Source organism: Limanda limanda, chromosome 22, assembly GCF_963576545.1.
Source record: "Limanda limanda chromosome 22, fLimLim1.1, whole genome shotgun sequence".
Classification (NCBI taxonomy): Eukaryota; Metazoa; Chordata; class Actinopteri; order Pleuronectiformes; family Pleuronectidae; genus Limanda; species Limanda limanda.
The window spans coordinates 7577527-7597941 of record NC_083657.1 but is presented as its reverse complement, the minus strand read 5'-3'; the positions used below and the strand labels follow the sequence as shown (position 1 = coordinate 7597941).

The 20415-nt window shown below is 46.7% G+C and overlaps 1 protein-coding gene across 1 annotated transcript; it reads left to right on the top strand.

Moving 5' to 3' along the window:
* Positions 1-622: 622 nt before the first annotated feature.
* Positions 623-20101, top strand: neurl4 (neuralized E3 ubiquitin protein ligase 4). The gene is made up of 29 exons (XM_061066047.1): positions 623-810; positions 7211-7730; positions 7828-7893; positions 8296-8771; positions 8863-8974; positions 9077-9165; positions 9331-9403; positions 9667-9940; positions 10790-10971; positions 11080-11165; positions 11276-11438; positions 12394-12604; positions 13096-13172; positions 13337-13415; positions 13537-13706; positions 13820-13948; positions 14060-14205; positions 14604-14822; positions 15327-15425; positions 15535-15687; positions 15827-15994; positions 16148-16306; positions 16450-16629; positions 16817-16910; positions 17079-17186; positions 17267-17411; positions 17502-17614; positions 18560-18719; positions 18833-20101. The coding sequence occupies exons 1-29, from the start codon at positions 646-648 to the stop codon at positions 19035-19037; spliced, it is 4821 nt and encodes a 1606-aa protein (XP_060922030.1). The 5' UTR covers positions 623-645; the 3' UTR covers positions 19038-20101.
* The last annotated feature ends 314 nt before the right edge of the window (positions 20102-20415 follow it).

The following is a 20415-nucleotide window of genomic DNA, read 5'->3' as shown; positions in this document are numbered from 1 at the left end:
ATTTGAAAGAAAAATATTGGAGGTCATAGGTCAAACGTTAACCCTTTAGAGATAATGTGGAATGAGGTCATGGAGGAGTTCACGCCAAACATGAGAAAACAGTCAAACTGAGACAAAAGCGTTGGAAGCAAGGTTGAACATTTCTGCAGAATAGCAGGTTAATGCAGGTTTAAGGTGCTTATTCTTGCCCTAATGTTACATTAACTCATTCCAATAAATCAATTAGGTCCAAAGCTTGTTTTTCTCAGTAAACTGGAGAATTTTTAAGTTGATCTATTAAATTTTCCCACTTCAATCCTAAGTGAATTTATTTGGCAAATAAAGTCAACTAATATAACATGAAATATTGATCTCCTTCATGAATATTGTCCTTTGAACAGACATCAAACTCATATCAATGCATTACATAGATCAAAGTCAGCAATAACAAAAATATAATGTTAAATATTAGAATTTAAAGTGAAAATGATAGTAACAAATGACGATGAGCATGTGAACATCGATATGAAAGTTATAGTAGTGGAAAACGTGGGTCCCGCGCCTCGGGGCGTGGTCCTATCGTATCGCTCGTCCGACTCTGCCGTAAGTCGGAACGCAGCTGTCGCAAAGCCCGACTGTCGTGAACACACTGGCCGCCCGTTGAAGATGGCGGCGGAGCTTCATCCGCGGAGCGGAAAGCTGATCGGCCTGTCCAACTCGAACCGAACCGCCCAGCGCAACCAGCCGGTGCAGGAGTTCAACCACGGGCTGGTGCTGAGCCGGGAGCCGCTGAGGGACCGGGATGTCTTCACCGTCCGCATCGACAAGAAGGTAAACAACACCAGGCCGCCGCCGAGCGGGGGGAGAGCCGCGGGAGTGGTGGGACGGGCCGGGGGGACGAGGGACCAGGGACGGGGGGCCGGGACGGGGGTCTGTCTCCCTCCGCAGGGACGAGTCCCCGCGGCTCGGGGGGCTTCACCCGGCTTCACACTGACAGGGCTGTGACGTCTGCTCCGCGGGGAACCGCACACACACACTCGGCCATTCATTCAGCCGGAGGAGGGAGACGGTCCTCGGTCCTCTGAGCTAACTGCGACCTGCATGGAGCCTGGGGACGGACATGCTAACGAGCCGCTAGCATCGGTCTAAGGCTAGCCGGGGGTAGCATGTCTGTCTCCGGGCTGTGAAGCTGCTTGACAGGGACGTGTTGTTGTGTCCGGGGCCACAGGAGCCGAGTTGTTGCCGTGGGTCAGTGTTGTTGTGAAGGAGGAACAGTGTGTGTGGCTGGTGATGCTGCAGCACTGCTCTCAGATCAGTGTGTCCCCTGGTTCCTGTCTCAGATCAGTCTGTCTCCTGGTTCCTGTCTCAGATCAGTCTGTGTCCTGGTTCCTGTCAGATCAGTCTGTCTCCTGGTTCCTGGTTCCTGGTTCCTGTCTCAGATCAGTCTGTCTCCTGCTTACTGGTGGTTCCTGTCTCCTGCTTACTGGTTCCTGTCTCAGATCAGTCTGTCTCCTGGTTCCTGTCTTAGATCAGTCTGTCTCCTGCTTACTGGTGGTTCCTGTCTCCTGCTTACTGGTTCCTGTCTCAGATCAGTCTGTCCCCTGGTTCCTGGTTCCTGTCTCAGATCAGTCTGTCTCCTGCGCTCTGGTTCCTGTCTCAGATCAGTCTGTCCCCTGCTTACTGGTTCCTGTCTCAGATCAGTCTGTCTTTCTGGTTCCTGTCTCAGATCAGTCTGTCTCCTGCTTACTGGTTCCTGTCTCAGATCAGTCTGTCCCCTGGTTCCTGTCTCAGATCAGTCTGTCTCCTGGTTCCTGTCTTAGATCAGTCTGTCTCCTGCTCTCTGGTTCCTGTCTCAGACCAGTCTGTCCCCTGGTTCCTGTCTCAGATCAGTCTGTCTCCTGGTTCCTGTCTCAGATCAGTCTGTCTTTCTGGTTCCTGTCTCAAATCAGTCTGTCTCCTGCTCTATGGTTCCTGTGTCAGATCAGTCTGTCTCCTGCTTACTGGTTCCTGTCTCAGATCAGTCTGTCTCCTGCTTACTGGTTCCTGTCTCAGATCAGTCTGTCTCCTGGTTCCTGTCTCAGATCAGTCTGTCTCCTGGTTCCTGTCTCAGATCAGTCTGTCATTCTGGTTCCTGTCTCAGATCAGTCTGTCTCCTGCTTACTGGTTCCTGTCTCAGATCAGTCTGTCTTACTGGTTCCTGTCTCAGATCAGTCTGCCTCCTGGTTCCTGTCTCCTGCTTACTGGATCCTGTCTCAAATCAGTCTTTCTCCTGCTCTCTGGTTCCTGTCTCAGATCAGTCTGTCTCCTGCTTACTGGTTCCTGTCTCAGATCAGTCTGTCTTTCTGGTTCCTGTCTCAGATCAGTCTGTCTCCTGGTTCCTGTCTCAGATCAGTCTGTCTTTCTGGTTCCTGTCTCAGATCAGTCTGTCTCCTGCTTACTGGTTCCTGTCTCAGATCAGTCTGTCTTACTGGTTCCTGTCTCAGATCAGTCTGCCTCCTGGTTCCTGTCTCCTGCTTACTGGATCCCGTCTCAAATCAGTCTGTCTCCTGCTCTCTGGTTCCTGTCTCAGATCAGTCTGCCTCCTGGTTCCTGTCTCAGATCAGTCTGTCTCCTGCTTACTGGATCCTGTCTCACTGAGGACACACCGAGGTGCCTGGTGAAGGGACGAGTCTCCTCAATATTTACATTCAGAGGTCATCACCACTAAAAGCTAAACCTCAGTAATAACACATCTGTAAACATGGTGTCCCCCATTGATGGGACCTTTGCTGCATTGTCATCAATTCATAGATACTTCACAACAGATATTGAGAAACTTAAACATGATCTTGTGTGTATTTTATATTCTACAGCCTATGTTGTCATCAGATTGATCCTTGTTGGTTGGTTGGTCCATTCCTCAGGATTCTAATCGTCCAATAACCCAGATTCATGGATTTAATTTATAATATTTTAGCCCTAACTGTTCTGCAGACCATGTGTAAATTGATGTTGCTTGTAATTCTACTACAACACACATGCAACTACCACAAAGATCTTATCTCAGTCTTAGCAGTCATGTGCCTACATTATCTTAAACACTCGTATGAAGTTGTTTAAAACTTGAGATGTGAGGGAATACGAAATTAATCTCTTCCACTCAAATTCCCCTTCATTCCCTGACAGTTGGACATGTGGTGTTCGTTTTGCTGTGGTGTTGTCGGTCAACTGAGGTTTGAGCTGTGTGTACTCGTCTTTCCATATCGGGTCAATGGCTGTGCAGTGTTTACGTTTTGCCTGCGTTCAGTGTAGGAGTTAGTACTTGTCCGTTGTAACCTCTTCTTCCTGCGCAGTCTGCCAAAAAAACCTACTGAGCTTGTCAACAACATGGCAGCTCTGGAGCCGGGGCTATTCCCAAAATACACACTCACACACAAACACACACACACTTACAATGGCAATGTGTCAGGCCAAGACTAATGGACAAAGCTTAATCCCTAAAAATCACCATCTACAGGCCGAGCTGCAGGAGTTCCAGGAAAGCCAAACATCTTATATTGTAGGTGAATAGCGGCTAAGTGATTATCCTTTATACGCCCAGCCCCCGGTAAAGGCCTCCGATAAACGGCCTCATGCTCTGTCATGGCATCCACTGTCTGTCTGAAAATCAATAACGTTCCATCACCCAGCACGCAGACTGGCATGACTGCCCATCCTGTCTGCTGACGTCCGCTCGGCCACAGTGCGAGTTGGAAAGTGAGTGCGAGAGAGGGTTTAGAAAGGGATCCAAAAACAAGTGGTCCAACGTGGCCAGAAAATAAACTGGCAATAGGCACATCATGTATTTTGTGTATTAGAATTCAAACTGGAGATGCCTTGTAGCCTGAAACAATTAGAATCATCTTAAATCTAATTTCTTTTAGGATTTGACCTAGTTGGATGAAATAAACTACGTGAATGTGCTGTTTTGGGATCTTAGAAATTGTGATAAACTATTTCTGACATTCTATTGACCAAACAGTAAACGCTGAGTGGGACAGACCAATCGACAGATGAATCAATAATGAAAATGACCCTCAGTTGCAGCCCTGTAGCCAGCATGAGGCTGAAAATACAACTTCATGATCATATTATATAATAATAATACAACTGATAAATTATCAAAACAATGAAGCTATCAGTAAGTGTTTTAAAGCCGCTACTTGTTTCCCTCCGTCAACAAGGTTGTGTTTTTGCCCCTCTACGTTTGTCGGTTCAGATTATGCAAAAAAAATACAGAATAGATATTAAGGGGACTGCAAAACTAAGGGTTGCAAAATTCCGGGAATATTCAAAGTTGGAAACTTTTCTTTGGAATTAACTGGAATTAACGGGAATATACGGGAATAAACGGGAATATACGGGAATTAACGGGAACAAACTGGAAATGTTGATGGTAATTTATACTAACTGTATTTACCTTGTCATATACAGACATATATATAAACATTTTGTTTAGTCATAGGCTGATTTGAGTCCTGAGGAAACTTTGGGCACTTGACTATATGCTTCTGCATAGTTTTGTCATTCTTAACATAGGTCTTTGCACAGTATTTGCAAATGTACACAGCCTTTCCTTCTACATTGGATGGGGTGAAATGCCTCCACACATGAGATAGTGCACGTGGCATTGTTCTGTAGAATAAGATGAGAAAAAAGTTTGTAAAAAAACACTAATGCAATGCCAGAGATATAAATAGTTAGCCAAACAATTGGAATCGTCTGTAAACATATTTTACAATTGATGGATAAATGAATGGAAATAGGCTAGATGAACAGATGAACAATCCTCAATCAGCATGCAGATTTTATTTTCCCCAGTAATATCATCGAAACTTACCTGACTAGTCCTGCACACTACAGCAGGCCTCAGTAGCCCTGCTGTAGAGTGAAGGATTCTGGGAATTATCTGTGCATGTGATGGAAGAATGCACAGAGGAGGGTTGAAATTCAACCTGCAGCATGTGCTGCATTCCATACATCTTTAAAATAGAGTTTTGAATGACCCTAGTGACACCTTATTTGTCTAGATATTGTCAGCAGATTGTAATATTTCAATGTACCCAGTTTTCTGGTCTCTGCGTTCAGCCTCGTTGTCAGTGCTGCTCGGACACTGCTCTTGAATCTAAAACACATGCAATATATTTTTCCCGTGTTTGAAAAGGCAGCTCAGTGGTCCCACTTGGCGGGAGTGGTTGCATCCTGTAGTTATTGGGCTTTCGAACAGAGAGAGAGCGACTTCAGAGGCAGACACCCACGGGCAGCAGGTGTTACATAAGTGAGCCGAGCGAGCGAAGGAGATGTCTGTCTCCTCCGCACGGTGGTGACCCGGTCAGGCTGAGTTACTACAAAATGTGTTAACCCACATACCTGGGCTGTCGTAGCACACTACCTTACATCGCCATAGCGCTCAGGAGGACGCCAGGGGAGCAGATGAAGGAGAGGAGGAGGGACAGGACATACGTTTTAATAATTATATTGGTCTCAAAGGACATTTTGTTTCTTGCTTTTCTCTTTGGCACAGAGATGAGCTGCAGGGAAGAAGAAAAAACAACATCCCAGGAGCTGCTTGGGCTTCAATGTTACTCCCAAGGTCACTTCAGTGATGTGGATTTTTAAACCAGAGTCCTGTGGTGCAGCCGGGGCAGACGACAGCAGAGTGGCTTCGTCTCACACTTTAGATTCATTTTGATTCGATCCTTTTTTTCGCTTGAGGTGCAAACCGCGTAGCTGTTCGTCAGATGTTGTCTTTCTCCGGCGGGCGGCAGGTGGAGCGAAGCCAGGAGATCACTCCTCCTCCTCGGCGAGATGACGTGGGTTCGTGCCCCTGTGTCGGCAAACGTCTGCCGCGGCTGAAGCATCTCCGAGCAAGGTTGTGAATCTCCACCAGCTGCATCGACCCTGTGTTTTTAGCTGACGCTGCACAAAAAAAAAAATGGAATTCACCCCCCCCCCCCCGGAAGATCAATGACTTAACACATTATTGAGAGCTTATGTTGAGTTTTATGTTTCTGGGAAGAAACGGATATCTGAGGCTGCTTGTTATGTGATATGAGTTCAATGCCGTGCAAAGACACCGAGTTTTGCAGTGAGGTGCTTGTGTGGAGGGAAAGATCGTGGAAGGAAGGGGCTGAAATATTGTTAGCTCCGTGTGCATGTGTTGAACATGAGCGTCAGTGGTGTTAGTTTACTTTCCCGATGGTGTTTCTTTGAAAAAGAGAAACTGCAGAAGGGCTTATCACCTGAGAGGGAAGGAAAAATGGTATCGGAACATCTCTAAGTAGTTGTTTCGGAAAAAACTGTCATGCTTAAAATTCCCTCAGAGACTCAAAGATCAAATTTAAAAGTGTGTGACCAACATGTTTGTGCTGAAATTGCATTTTGTAGAAAGTGGGGCCTCCAGAAATTATACCTTTTTATTAATCTTTAGAGGAAATAAGTAGTGGTGCACTTTTTTCCTTTCAACATTTCAACCCCCTCTGTCTGTAAGTGAATATATTTGACATAAAAAACAGGTATGTGTACTGTTTATAGGCACAAAACTAACACAACATTTTTTATTATTATTCCTTTGTCACAGTCGTCTGTTCAAACAAAACATGTGGAGCACTTTCTAGCCAGAAGATCATATTGACTGTGATGGCTGGATGTAATTCTCTCTTTTTCTGATCTGGTCTCCTGCACCAGGGCTAAATATAGGACGGGATGTGCACACAACTAATATGCTTTCAACGTCTCATTCTGGATGTTGAAAGGTGACGTCGTGCAGGACGGAGCAGCACCAGTCTCCTCTGTTCTTGTTCTGCTAATGAGAATTACATTTGTTACACCCTGGGTTCATTTTTTTAAAGATTCAATGATTCCTACTACACTTGTCACGTGGATCAGTTTTGATTCACGTGGTACAACGCGTCCACTCCGTCCTGCTTCATTTTCAAAGCGGCGCTCCTTTGGCTCCGTTCCTCACTGACAGAACGACTAAAAATAACAAGATGGATCATACAACAAGGCAGACTTTGTTTTCCATAGATAGACGCTTTCCTGTTTTTAGCTCAGAACCTGACTCTTTCAAACGGTCCCACTCCCACATCCCCGCTCAGATGGTTCCTCTCCGAGTGCGTTACAGCTGCTGAGAAGTGTTTTGTCATTACAGTCTCCTCCTGATTCTGTTGTTCACACCTCGCCCTGACTCTTTCCTTTATTCCCCCCTCAGGTGAACTCGTGGAGCGGTTCCATTGAGATCGGCGTGACGGCGCTGGACCCGGCCAGGCTGGACTTCCCCAGCAGCGCCACAGGCCTCAAGGGCGGCTCCTGGATCGTGTCGGGCTGCTCGGTGCTGCGAGACAGCCGCTCCGTCCTGGAGGAGTACGGCCGCGACCTCGACCAGCTGTCCGAGGGCGACAGCGTGGGCATCCAGCGCAGCGCCCGCGGCGAGCTCCACCTCTGGGTCAACGGGCAGGACTGCGGGGCGGCCGCCAGCGGCTTGCCGCCCAAGCTCTGGGCCGTGGTGGACCTGTACGGCAAGTGCACTCAAGTGACAGTGGTGAGCTGCGAGCCGCCGTCGCCCTCCGCCGAGAGGGAGAGAGAGACAATAGAGCGGGACAAGGAGGAGGACGAGGAAGATGAAGAGGAGGAGGAGGAAGAGGTGGTGGTGTGTGGAAGTCGGGAGGATGCTGGGATCGCGGCGTTGATGAATGTGGCAGCAATGAATGGAATGATGAATGGAGATGAAGGTAGGGAGCATTTCCGTCCATGGTTTAGTTTGTTTGTTTAACGCTGTTTGTTAGATTTTTTTCATCCGTTGTGTGTGTTCCTCTGCTTTCCTGTCAGTGCCTGAGCTCAGCTGCAGTCACAGCAGACCAGACAAGTTCCCCAACACCCTGGAGCCCGACACAGGTAATAAGGAAATCCTCCTCCGATCAGCAGATACACATTTTGCAACACGACGGTGGACTAGTGGCAGAAACTTGGACTATGGGCAGAAAAGGTCTCTGGTTCGTCTCTGGTTCGACTCCACGGAGAAACAACAAAAAGACGAACCTGGATTGATCTGTCCAAAAATCCAAGAGGATTCTCCCTACCCTGTCTAGTGCCCCTGAGCAAGGCACCTTACTCCCCCAACATCTGCTCCCCGGGCGCCGTACACGGCTGCCCACTGCTCTGTGTGTCCTGCACCAGATGGGTTAAAAGCAGAGGTTAAATTTCCCTCCTTGCATGAGTGTGCCTGTGCATGTCTGTGCATGTGTTTGGGACAAATAAATGTATCTTAACTGTTCTCCTCTTTCTTTCTGTCCTCAGTTCTGACGGAGCACCAGCTCTTTGACGTCTTCAACAACGCAATAGTTTCTTTTTATCGCTCGGAGGACGACGGCGGAGGGGAGGAGGGCGGAGGTGGCGGAGGAGGAGCAGGAGGGGGAGGTGGCGGAGGAAATACAGGAACTGACAGCTCGTCCAGAAATGACCGAGGGAGCAGCAGCGGAGGAGCAGTGAACAGTGACAGTGGGACAGGGACATCAGGAGGAGGAGGAACTGGCGGTGATGGTGGAGAAAGTGGAAATACTAATAATAGTCCCGCGAGTAACGGAGGGTCGGGGCCAGGAGCTCTGACCGGAGGGACGACCACCAACGACGTGCTGCTGTTCCACGAGAAGTGTGGCACGCTGATCAAACTGAGCAACAACAACAAGACGGCGGAGCGGAGGAGACCGCTGGACGAGTTCAACAACGGCGTGGTGATGACCAACCGGCCGCTCCGACACAACGAGATGTTCGAGGTGAATACGATTGAACCGCTTAATGAAATGAATGAAAACCCGTCGTTGCCAGAAGAGATTAAATGTGTTTTACGTGGTTTGTTTTTTTCAGATCCGTATTGATAAGCTGGTGGACAAGTGGTCGGGCTCGATAGAGATCGGTGTGACCACGCACAACCCCAACAACCTGGACTATCCTGCAACTATGACTAATCTGCGCTCAGGTAACACACACACACACACAGACACACATGCGCAAAGAAACTGTCCTTAACTAAACATAAGATCCAAGACAGAGATGTTTGAGTCATTATTTTTCTCCTCAGGTACAATCATGATGAGTGGCTGTGGGATCCTAACCAACGGGAAAGGAACCCGCAGGGAATACTGTGAATTCAGCCTTGACGAGCTTCAGGTTCGACACCGCACACACACACACACACACACACACACACACACACACACACACACACACACACACACACACACACACACACAAACACACACATTTCATTCTGCCACCTACTGTACATATCCGTCTGTTATAATATCTCCATCAACTACTCCCATCATGTTTTAGGAGGGAGATCTCATAGGGTTGATGCGTAAAGCCAGCGGAGCGCTTCATTTCTACATCAACGGCATCGACCAAGGTGAGACTGATGAGAAAGCTCAGTAGTGGACGGGGGGTGATATGATTGTGATGGTTATAAACAACAACTTTCAGAACAGAAATTATTTGGCCGAGTACAACATGAACATATCAGTTTTTTTGAGATTCTTAGTAGGTGTTTTTTTTTTATTATCCTTATGTTGACTTATTGTAAAATAGCCATTATTGATAAAGATGTAACTTAAACAAGTGTGACTGAGAATGTTCTTGTTTCGACCCCTAACCACTTGATGCTCCTCCCAGGCGTCGCGGCAGCCCAGACCCCCGGCGTGGTCTACGGCGTGGTCGACCTCTACGGCATGGCCGTCAAAGTCACCATCGTCCACAACCACAACCACAGCGACCGCCTCAGACGCAACAACGCCATCATGAGGGCCCTATCCCCGGACGTCGGTCGGCCCCGGCCGTCTCTCTCTCTCACCCCGGACGCAGACGGGCCCGACCGCCTGCTCTTTCACTCCAACTGTGGCCAGAAGGCGGCCATCATCAGTGAGGGCAGGACGGCGCTGCGGCCACAGTGAGTCCGCCTCCGTTCTGCTTCTGGGTCGCTTTGTTGACCCTGAATTATTTACAGGTTTTTGATGTGTGCGTGCTCGGTTATGACTTGTTAAGACCTTGGGTTTTGTGGTTTTCTTACGTGTTTCTTACCACTGTTTATTTTCTTATGCAAGACACTGACCATTTTCACTTCATTTAATCACTTTAGTTTTGTTTGCTGAACAAAATACACACTAAAAACAACATTAATGGATGAATGGAGGACACTACTCAAAGACAACAAACCCCAAATGTTAAACATTGTTTGAACAACAAAACTTCAACAGTAACTTTGCCCAGATATTGATTGAATATTTATTTAAGCCTCAGAAAACACATTGAGGGACAAGACCCTCATTTACAATGGTGCCGAGGGTATGATATTTGATATAACATTAAATATTTAATCAAGGAATATTTGTAAAAAAAACTGATTGCAGCACAGTACAGTTTTTGTAGCCAGCAAGAAAAAAAACGTCTACAATGACGAATTTGTACAAATGAGTTGCGTCATGTTTTTTTTTTTTTAACAATATATTTATTGAGTTTTACATATAAGAAACATACATTCAAACATTTATAAACATACAAAAGTTTATGAACACCCCCAACCCACAATCAAACACTCCGGGTAAAGAAAAAGAGGCAGAAATTAAATAACTTAAATAAGATTAAATAAAATAATTTAAAAAAATACATATATAAGAATAAATGGAAGTAAATAAAGACATAATTATACAAATACAAATAAATTAAATTAAATTCCGAGTTGCGTCATTTTAGCACAAAACGTCAATGCACTGTTTAATTAATGTCTCTACTTCCACAGTGCGACTGATGACTTCAACCACGGCGTGGTCCTGAGCAGCCGGCCCCTGCGCTCCAACGAGGTGTTCCAGGTTTGCATCGACCAGATGGTGGACAAGTGGGCGGGCTCCATCGAAATCGGTGTCACGACGCACAACCCTGCGTACCTGCAGCTGCCCTCCACCATGACCAACTTGCGCTCAGGTGAAAATAAAACCCAGAAATTTCTGCTGATGTACCCGATGAGAAGTGGAAGATTGTATAATAAACGTTTCTGTGTAGAAAAATAAATGTGAATACCATTAATTCTAGGGACTTGGATGATGACGGGTAACGGCGTGATGCACAATGGAACAACAATACTGGACGAGTACGGACACAACTTGGACCGGCTCCAGGTGAGTCATGTTTAACCTCTTGACTATTTACCCCGTCTCCCTGAGCCTTTTCTTTGCAGAAAAGTTTAATTTTAACTCTTTCTTTCTGCTTTCTTTTTTCCTTCCTGCAGGCGGGTGACACAGTGGGTGTGGTGAGGAAAGAAGATGGCAGCCTCCACTTCTTTGTGAACGGCGTGGCTCAGGGCCCGGCTGCCTGGAACATCCCCCCCAGTGTGTACGCCGTGGTCGACCTCTACGGGCAGGCGGCTCAGGCCACCATCATGGACGACATGGGTGAGAGATAGGGTTGCAAAATTCCAGGAATATTCAAAGTTGGTAACTTTCCATGGGAATTAACGGGAATATACGGGAATAAACGGGAATATACAGGAATTAACGGGAATAAACTGGAAATGTTGTGGGTAATTTATACTAACAGTATTTACCTTGTCATATACAGACATAAATATAAACATTTTGTTGTGTCATAGGCTGATTTGAGCCCTGAGGAAACTTTGGGCACTTGACTATATGCTTCTGCATCTTTGTGTCATTCTTAACATAGGTCTTTGCACAGTATTTGCAAATGTACACAGCCTTTCCTTCTACATTCGATGGGGTGAAATGTCTCCACACATGAGATAGTGCATGTGGCATTGTTCTGTAGAATAAGATGAGAAAAAAGTTTGTAAAAAAACACTAATGCAATGCCAGAGATATAAATAATTAGCCAAACAATTGGAATCGTCTGTAAACATATTTTACAATTGATGGATAAATGAATGGAAATAGGCTAGATGAACAGATGAACAATCCTCAATCAGCATGCTAATATATTTTCCCCAGTAATATCATCGAAACTTACCTGACTAGTCCTGCACACTACAGCAGGCCTCAATAGCCCTGCTGTAGAGTGAAGGATGCTGGGAGTTATCTGTGCATGTGATGGAAGAATGCACAGTGGAGGGTTGAAACTCAACGTGCAGCGTGTGCTGCATTCCATACATCTTTAAAATAGAGTTTTGAATGATGTTTTTATGGCTCAGCGTTTAATTTGCGTATTTTTTTTTTTTTTTTCAAAATTGCCAAAATTCCCGAGCTAATCTTCCCATGGAAAGTTTCCGGGAAGTTTCCGGAAATTTACCGGAAACTTTCCACCCCTTTGCAACTCTAGTGAGAGAGGGAGGCAGAAACTTTGTAAGCAAAAATAACCTGAGAGTCCAGCGTGTAACATTACCTCCTTTCTTAGTGGACCTCCCCCCTCTCCCAGAGGACTGCTCAGAGGGTCCCACGGCCATGTCCCCCGGGAGCCCCTGCTCAGTGGCTGGGGTCCCTACCAACAGCGACCTGCGCTTCCACCACCTGCACGGCACCAACGCCGTCATCACCAATGGGGGGCGCACCGCCCTGCGCCAGAACTGCCGCAGCGAGTTCAACGATGCTATCGTCATTTCCAGCAGGTGATGAAACAAGCGACAAGTAACTTTTGATGATTTATGGATTATTAAACATAATCAGCGTCTCCCCAACTGTGGATAGATACTTAACTAGATTCTGCTGTAGGGAAAGTAGGAAAAGTCGTCCAGCTTGTTGATGTGGTTGCTGCTGATGCACCGGCACAATTTAGGCATCATATTTCACTCTGTGTTTATATTTTCACGTAAACTCAGAAGTATCACTTTGTAGCTGCTGGTGTTAGTTTCAGGTTTAACCAGCAGAGCTTCCACATGTCTTCTCTGTCCTATGCCGTAGTTTTCATTTACTGCCATAAAATCTCCTGTGACACAGATTGACAACAACACAGCAGAGTGCAAAGTATTTGAAGGTTTTAGCAATAAAATGTGTGTCCTGGGACATTTAGTAATACTTAGTTTGACAAGGTGTTAAAATGAACAGATGTAGAGGGAACCACATGGTCTGCAGTGGATTTGAATGTGTCTTCTCCTTGTAGGAGCCTTCGAGAGGGAGAGCTGTTTGAAATCATCATTCAGAAGATGGTGGACCGCTGGTCGGGTTCAATAGAAGCAGGTGAGATATTTCAAACAGTAACTTAGCTCCTCCTTTTCTCTTCCTTCGCTCTGATCGAAGTTACCTCACATTTATTCGACAACATTTTTTGACGTTGGATGTTTGTTGGTACTTCATGTTTAACCACGGCTGCGTTACTCAATCAGCCATGTCTGTGTCTGCAGGAGTGACCGCCATCCGGCCAGAGGAGCTCGAGTTTCCAAACACCATGACTGACATCGACTACGACACTTGGATGCTAAGGTAGTGCAGCTGTTCTTCACTAGTTCTAAAAACACTAGACATTATCAGAATATTCAAATTTTAGCATTTAGTCCAGTGATTACCCTTGAATTGAAGATTCGTCCTTTGTTTCCTCCTCCAGTGGAACAGCCATCATGCAAGATGGCAACACGATGCGCAACAACTACGGCTGTGACTTGGACTCTCTGACCACGGGCTCACGGATAGGCATGATGCGCTCAGCCACTGGTGACCTCCACTATTATATCAATGGCGTGGACCAGGGGGTCGCCTGCTCCGGCCTGCCACCAGGTAGATTATAGAAGTCCGAAATGTGGAATCGGGAAACATGGAGTAGAGATACCACTGACTGAAACTTGTTATTGATCCTCTTGTATCTTCCTCCATCCCTGTCTGTCTCTCAGAGGTGTTTGCAGTCATCGACCTGTACGGTCAGTGTGTTCAGGTGTCCATCACCAGCTCCTCCGGTCCCCTGGACAACAGCCTCTGCACCAGCAACATCACCGAGAAGAGCTTCCCCATCCACTCTCCAGGTACATGGTCCTTACTCGGGTTTAGAGTTAACTATCACAAGATTCGTGTTTGCATATCAATTGTCTGCAACGCCTCATGTCCATCTCTCTTCTTCTCTTGTGTGCCGGCAGTAGCAGGCGTGGCTCATCGGCTCCACGGTAAACACGGTAAGAACGTGGTGCTGCTCGGTGAGGGCTGCCAGGCCATCAGAGTCGGAGGTTACGCCCACGGCATCGTGTTCAGTGCGAAGGAACTCAAAGCCGACGAGTTGTTTGAGGTAAGAGACGTTCAGAGCAACCAGTTTACCCACTCTGTATGTTGTTTTTTAAATATGCCACATTAATCTCCTAAAAGCTGGAAGCTACATATATTAGAAAACTAGGGCTGGGCAAGTTAACTCGTTTTAATCCGCCAATTATTTTCTTTTTTCCTGTTCTGCAGCAGTCAGCAACAGACTTTCACAAAATAAAAGCCTGACTTTCACAATAAAACAATAAATAATCAAACCTGAGTTAATGCGAGATAAAATAATTAATCGAGTTAACTCATCACTTGAGTTAACTTGATTAAAACGAGTTAACTTGCCCAGCCCTATAGAAAACATACTTCAATAACAATGTTCTGTCTTTACTAGCTCATAGTTGATTTCTTCTCTCCCGTTGTGTCTCTCTGCAGGTGAGGATCGATGAAGTGGACGAGCAGTGGTCCGGTTCGCTGCATATCGGTCTCACCACGCTGGCGCCCACCGAGCTGCCGTCCTGCCCACTGTCCGGTCTCTCGCCCTCCCTCCCGCTCCTTCGCACCAAGGTCACCTGGCTGCTCTGCGGCTCTGAGGTCCGTCGCAACGGCGTGCTGCAGCGCCAGAACTACGGCTGCTCGCTGGACCGGCTCACGGTAAGCTGCACCCTCTGAGCTACTGAGCCGACAGAAGCCACATGTGTGTAATTCTGGCAGCTCTTCGTGGATATCGGTCAGATTTACAATCCTTAGAAGATGTCAAGAGTCGCTCAAAGCAAAGTGAGGTGGTTTAAACTGTCTGTGATCTGGTCTCCTGCCTCATACTCACTGACACAGCCCCTCAGGCGGTTTCAAATCCTGGGCTTAAGGTGTGGACAGAGCTCTGAGATTGTCCTGCTCCTCCTGAGAAGCTTAGACAGAAATCGGGGTCTTCCTCCTCTCACAATTCATATTTTTAATATTCACAATATATTTTTGAAAAGATAAAGATCACATTATCTTTCACCAGCAGTTTATTTAAGCACATATTTCATTGTACAGAACCCTTTTCTGAAATGTCTGGACTAACTGAGCTGTGGAGATGAGTCGTCGTTCTGCGTCATCGACACTCTTCAGGTTTTTCGCTGACACAGTAAATCTAATCTGAATGTGTGAATCCAGGTTGGGAACCGTGTGGGTGTGAAGAGGTGCAGCGATGACACCATGCACATCTTCATTGACGGAGAAGACATGGGATCTGCTGCTACTGCAGTGGCCAAGGTACGCACTCTCTCTTTCTCTCTCTCTCTCCCTCTTTATCTCTCTCTCTACGCACACACTCTGTGTAATAGTGACTTTTCATCCAGCCCTGTTTTCTTGCTTGTTGCAGAATGTTTATGCAGTGCTGGACCTGTACGGGCGGATAACAGCGGTGTCCATCGTCAGTTCCTCGCTGCTGGAGGACATGCAGAATGTGAAGGAGCCCTCGCTCTCGTCCGGGAGCTGCAGTGAGGGAGAGGAGGACAGCAGCCCAGTCAGAGAGGTAAGAGCCTGAAGAGAGGCTGTCGGCACACATTTGGTCAGTTTGGCCCAAGGATCTGTGAATCAGATTTTACTTTGAATATTTTCTTTCAAACATTATTCACCACATCACTCTCTGTGTCACTTCTTGCTGTCTCCAGGTTGAGACTGAGCCGTGTGCACTGGTGCCCACTGTCATGGCGTTCCTGGAGAACCACGGCAAAAACATCCAGCTGTCCAACCAGAACCTGACAGCGGCCAGAGTGTCGAGCTACAACCAGGGCCTGCTGGTCACTGCTCTGCCGCTGGCTCGCCAGCAGCTGCTACAGGTACTGCACCGTTTACTGCCTGTGACGTGGAATTCCTTTAATTCAGATAATTGATTTTATAATCTGTTGATATAATACTTAAATTAAAAATGCTAAATAGAAGCTCATATCTTTTGTGCACTGTGCATCAACAGCCTCCTTTTTGGTTTCCAGTTTCAGATCGATCGTCTCAATCCATCATGGACGTCATCGCTGTCGTTAGGGGTGATAGGCCACTCCCCCGACCGGCTCAACTTCCCCTCCACGGCGTGCTGCCTCAAACGCTCCGCCTGGCTGCTGCAGAGAGACTCTGTCTTCCACAACTCGCTAAAGGTATACACACACACTTCAGACACAAAAATCTGCTCTATGTCAAAATTGTTTAATCGAACTTGTGTTAAGTATTTTCCTTTTCCCCTGACTCATTTATTTTTTTCCTTTCTTTTCCAACACAACTTTTCTTCTCTCCTGCTCAGACATGTGAGAACTATGGTCCTAATCTGGACACCTGTCCAGAGGGGACAGTGTTGGGTCTGCTGGTGGACGCCAACAGTTGTCTCCACCTCTATGTCAATGGCATGGACCAGGGTGTGGCGGCGCAGGACATCCCTTCACCCTGTTACCCCTTCATCGACCTCTACGGCCAGTGTGAACAGGTCTGTCTACCTACTTTCCATTTCAGTATCTGAAAGGGTGTAAATATCATATTTGTCCTCCACAGTCACAGTAGATGTTTTTTAAAGGTTCAGTGTGTAGAATGTAATGACATCTAGTGGTGAACTGTTGCATCGCTATCACCTAAAACCCAATTAAAGGCTCATGAATCTTTTATTGTCGTGGCAGATCACCATAGTAACCAACAATGTGCCAGCGGTGGGAGGAGAGAGTGGCGAGGCCCGTTGTCAGGGCGACATGGAGAAGGCCGACATGGTTGACGGTAAGAAGGCTTTTCTTTATTTATTTTTTTTGGATTGATTCGAAACATCACAAAATGTGATTTAAAAACGTCACAGTAAAGTTTGGTTTAATAAGTTGTTTGCAATACTCAACTTCACCACTAGGTGTCACTCTAGTCCTTTACCTTGAGTTGTGTTTCTATTTGCAGGAATCAAAGAGAGTGTGTGCTGGACGCCGCCTCCAGAGGTCAACCCCAACAAGACGTGTGAATACCAGGCGCTCTGCTCCCGCTTCAAGGACCTGCTCACGCTACCAGGTGAGTCTTAGCTCCGCCTCCCGACTAAAACCACAACAATCGCTTCCTGTCTTCACCCCCGTCGCTCACCTGTCTTTCAGACGGCTACTTCAACGAGGACGCAAAGTACAACCTGTGCTACTGTGAGTCCTGCCACAAGCTCCGCGGCGACGAGGCGTACTACAAGAGAGGCGAGCCCCCCCGGGACTACGCCCTGCCATTCGGGTGGTGCCGCTTCGCCCTCAGGTGAGAGGACGCTCTCTCACTCACACACGTTTATTGCTGGGAGAGGAAAACTAGCGGCTCTCTAGAACTGTGTGTGTGCTCTTTGTGCAGGATCAAGCCCCACTGTGAGGTTTCCAATGCACTGAAGAAGTGGCACATCGCCTACCACGGCACGAGTGTGGGAGCCCTGCGCCGCACGCTGGACCACAGCCAACTGCTGCCCGGTAGGAGGAGTTCTGATTCCTCTTTTCTCTGCACGCGTCGGTGTTGTCTCTAGGGTTGCAAAGGGGCGGGAAGTTTCCGGAAACTTTCCATGGGAAGTTTGGCTCTGGAATTTTGGGAATTTTGGAAAAAAAACAACTACGCAAATTAAACGCTGAGCAATAAAAACATCATTCAAAACTCTATTTTAAAGATGTATGGAATCCATCACATGCACAGATAATTCCCAGCATCCTTCACTCTACAGCAGGGCTATTGAGGCCTGCTGTAGTGTGCAAGACTAGTCAGGTAAGTTTCGATGATATTACTGGGGAAAATATGTTAGCATGCTGATTGAGGATCGTTCATCTGTTCATCTAGCCTATTTCCATTCATTTATCCATCAATTGTAAAATATGTTTACAGACGATTCCAATTGTTTGGCTAACTATTTATATCCCTGGCATTGCATTAGTGTTTTTTTACAAACTTTTTTCTCATCTTATTCTACAGAACAATGCCACTTGCAATATCTCATGTGTGGAGACATTTCACCCCATCCAATGTAGAAGGAAAGGCTGTGTACATTTGCAAATATTGTGCAAAGACCTATGTTGAGAATGACACAACGATGCAGAAGCATATAGTCAAGTGCCCAAAGTTTCCTCAGGGCTCAAATCAGCCTATGACAGAACAAAATGTTTATATTTATGTCTGTATATGACAAGGTAAATACAGTTAGTATAAATTACCCACAACATTTCCAGTTTATTCCCGTTAATTCCCGTATATATCCCGTTTATTCCCGTTAATTCCAATGGAAAGTTTCCAACTTTGAATATTCCCGGAATTTTGCAACCCTAGTTGTCAATAAATCATTCCAGAAACTGACTGGAGTAAACGACTGTTGCACTCAGCGGCATCAAGTGTGTACCTGAAACTGAAGGTGTGTAATTTGCACGCCGCAGGGACGTCGTCCATCTTCTCGGTGTCTCCGGTGAAGGCGGAGGGGCCCAACGGGTACAGCGAGCCAGAGGAGAACAGCGCCCCCGGCAGGGAGGTTCCCAGAGTGCGCCTCTCCCCCACCATGCGCTACTCCGGCTTGGAGATCTTTGCTCCCAAAGTGCAGTGAGTCCACGTGTCTGACACAGAGAGAAAAACCCTGAGACCCACAGAGAAATTGTGTTTTTGCATAATACAGTAAAGCGACAGAGCACTTACCGAAATTCTCCTTTTTCCAGATTTCAGGACCCCCGCTCTCACCGCAGCCACCAGGCCCAGGTGGGATTCCAGGTGTGCGTGCGCCCAGGCTCCTACAAGGTTGGGCCCCAGACGCTCGGCAACAGCGAGGCCCTGGACCCGCGCTTCAGCAACTCTGAGATCGAGTGGATCACGAAGGAGCAGGGCGGCACGCTGCTCTACGGGCTGCTGGTCCGGATCGAGTGACCGGAGGAACGAGGGAGGCATTCGGGTGGAAGGGAGAGGGCGGCGTCCAACGTGGCGCCGCTCGGACTTTTAATAAACTGACAACCAAATCCAACCCCTGCCTTGAGCGAGAGACTCCTCTGGAATCCAGCTGTGGATTGTTGACAATTCAGCATTATTGATTTTTTTTGTTTTGTTTTGTTGTTTTGTTTTTGTTTATTTCTTGGGTTGTTTGCTCTCGGACTCCTTTAACGGCCGGGGCCTACGGCGGTTTCAAAGAAGAACAGACACTGCCTGCACTTTATGTTTCGGACTTGTGGGCGATTTTTTTTAAAAACGGACTTCTCATCGACACGACACGTTTGTTCATTCGCTGCAGTTTATTTTGTTTTTTTCCCCCCTTCATTCTCACAGAGGTTTTTTCTTTCTGCACTTATTTTAACAATCATCACATCTGCTCTGGTCAGTGTTTTACTTTAGGAGGAGCTGTCCCCTGCCAACCTGCACATTAACGGACCGTCGCCCTAAAAAGAAGGAACGTGGGGCAAGTAAAAAAAATCAAAACAAACAGAAGAAGAGACAATGTTTTCACGGAAACATAAAAGACGCAGATACACGAAACTGAGACTGAACCCGAGAGTGTCTTGTGATTGTGACTTCTTTACGTGCGGCTTTTAACAACTGGAGGAAGAAAATAATGTTTACACATGTACCACTGTATGTTGCTGTCCTCTACGTGTCCCCACATTAACCGTCGGGCTAACTTATTAATCATGTTTGCATATTATTTTTTTAAAAAGGACCCAGCGTTTTTTCCTAAACACAGACGGTAAAACTGGAAAGAAATGTGAACATTTAACACCTTTAAGAAGCTAAAAAAATATATAGATCATGAACGGAAATCCCGCTCCGGCCTGACAGCTTGTGTGCTACCCGTGATTTTTTTTGTTAGTGCTACAGATTTATTTACGTCTTTCTTCGGTGGGTTGCGACTCAAGGATTCAAAGGAAGTATTAGACATTTTGGTAAAAAAAGGAAGATCACACCACTGTTATGTCTGTGCAGTAAATATTAAGCTACTTCCGGAGCAAGCTTAGGGAAGCAGCTGTACGTTACATTTTAGTGGCAGCAGGCAACGAGTGGCATCAAAAATTCCCCCAAATGCCATTTATTTCTTTTAAAAGTTACTTGAACAGTCAGAAGCCAGAAGCGTATCCCCCCCCCCTTATCCGTCATGTCGTACTGTTTACCGCGAAGGACTTTTCAGAGCCACAGCCCAGGAGGCGGCGCGATCAGCAGGACGTCTGCACGTCGCGACCCGCGTTTACACGTGAATGTTATTGTTAATTAAATTAGGGGTCTGTGGTTCCACGAGGTCAAACATCGCTGATTTGCATTG

Excerpts from the sequence above, each read along its gene's own strand:
- neurl4 (XM_061066047.1), top strand. The coding sequence starts at position 646 with ATGGCGGCGGAGCTTCATCCGCGGAGCGGAAAGCTGATCGGCCTGTCC. Across the intron at positions 13,707-13,819 it reads CTGCTCCGGCCTGCCACCAG|AGGTGTTTGCAGTCATCGAC; the intron begins GTAGATTATAGA and ends TCTGTCTCTCAG. Across the intron at positions 17,187-17,266 it reads GGACCTGCTCACGCTACCAG|ACGGCTACTTCAACGAGGAC; the intron begins GTGAGTCTTAGC and ends CCTGTCTTTCAG.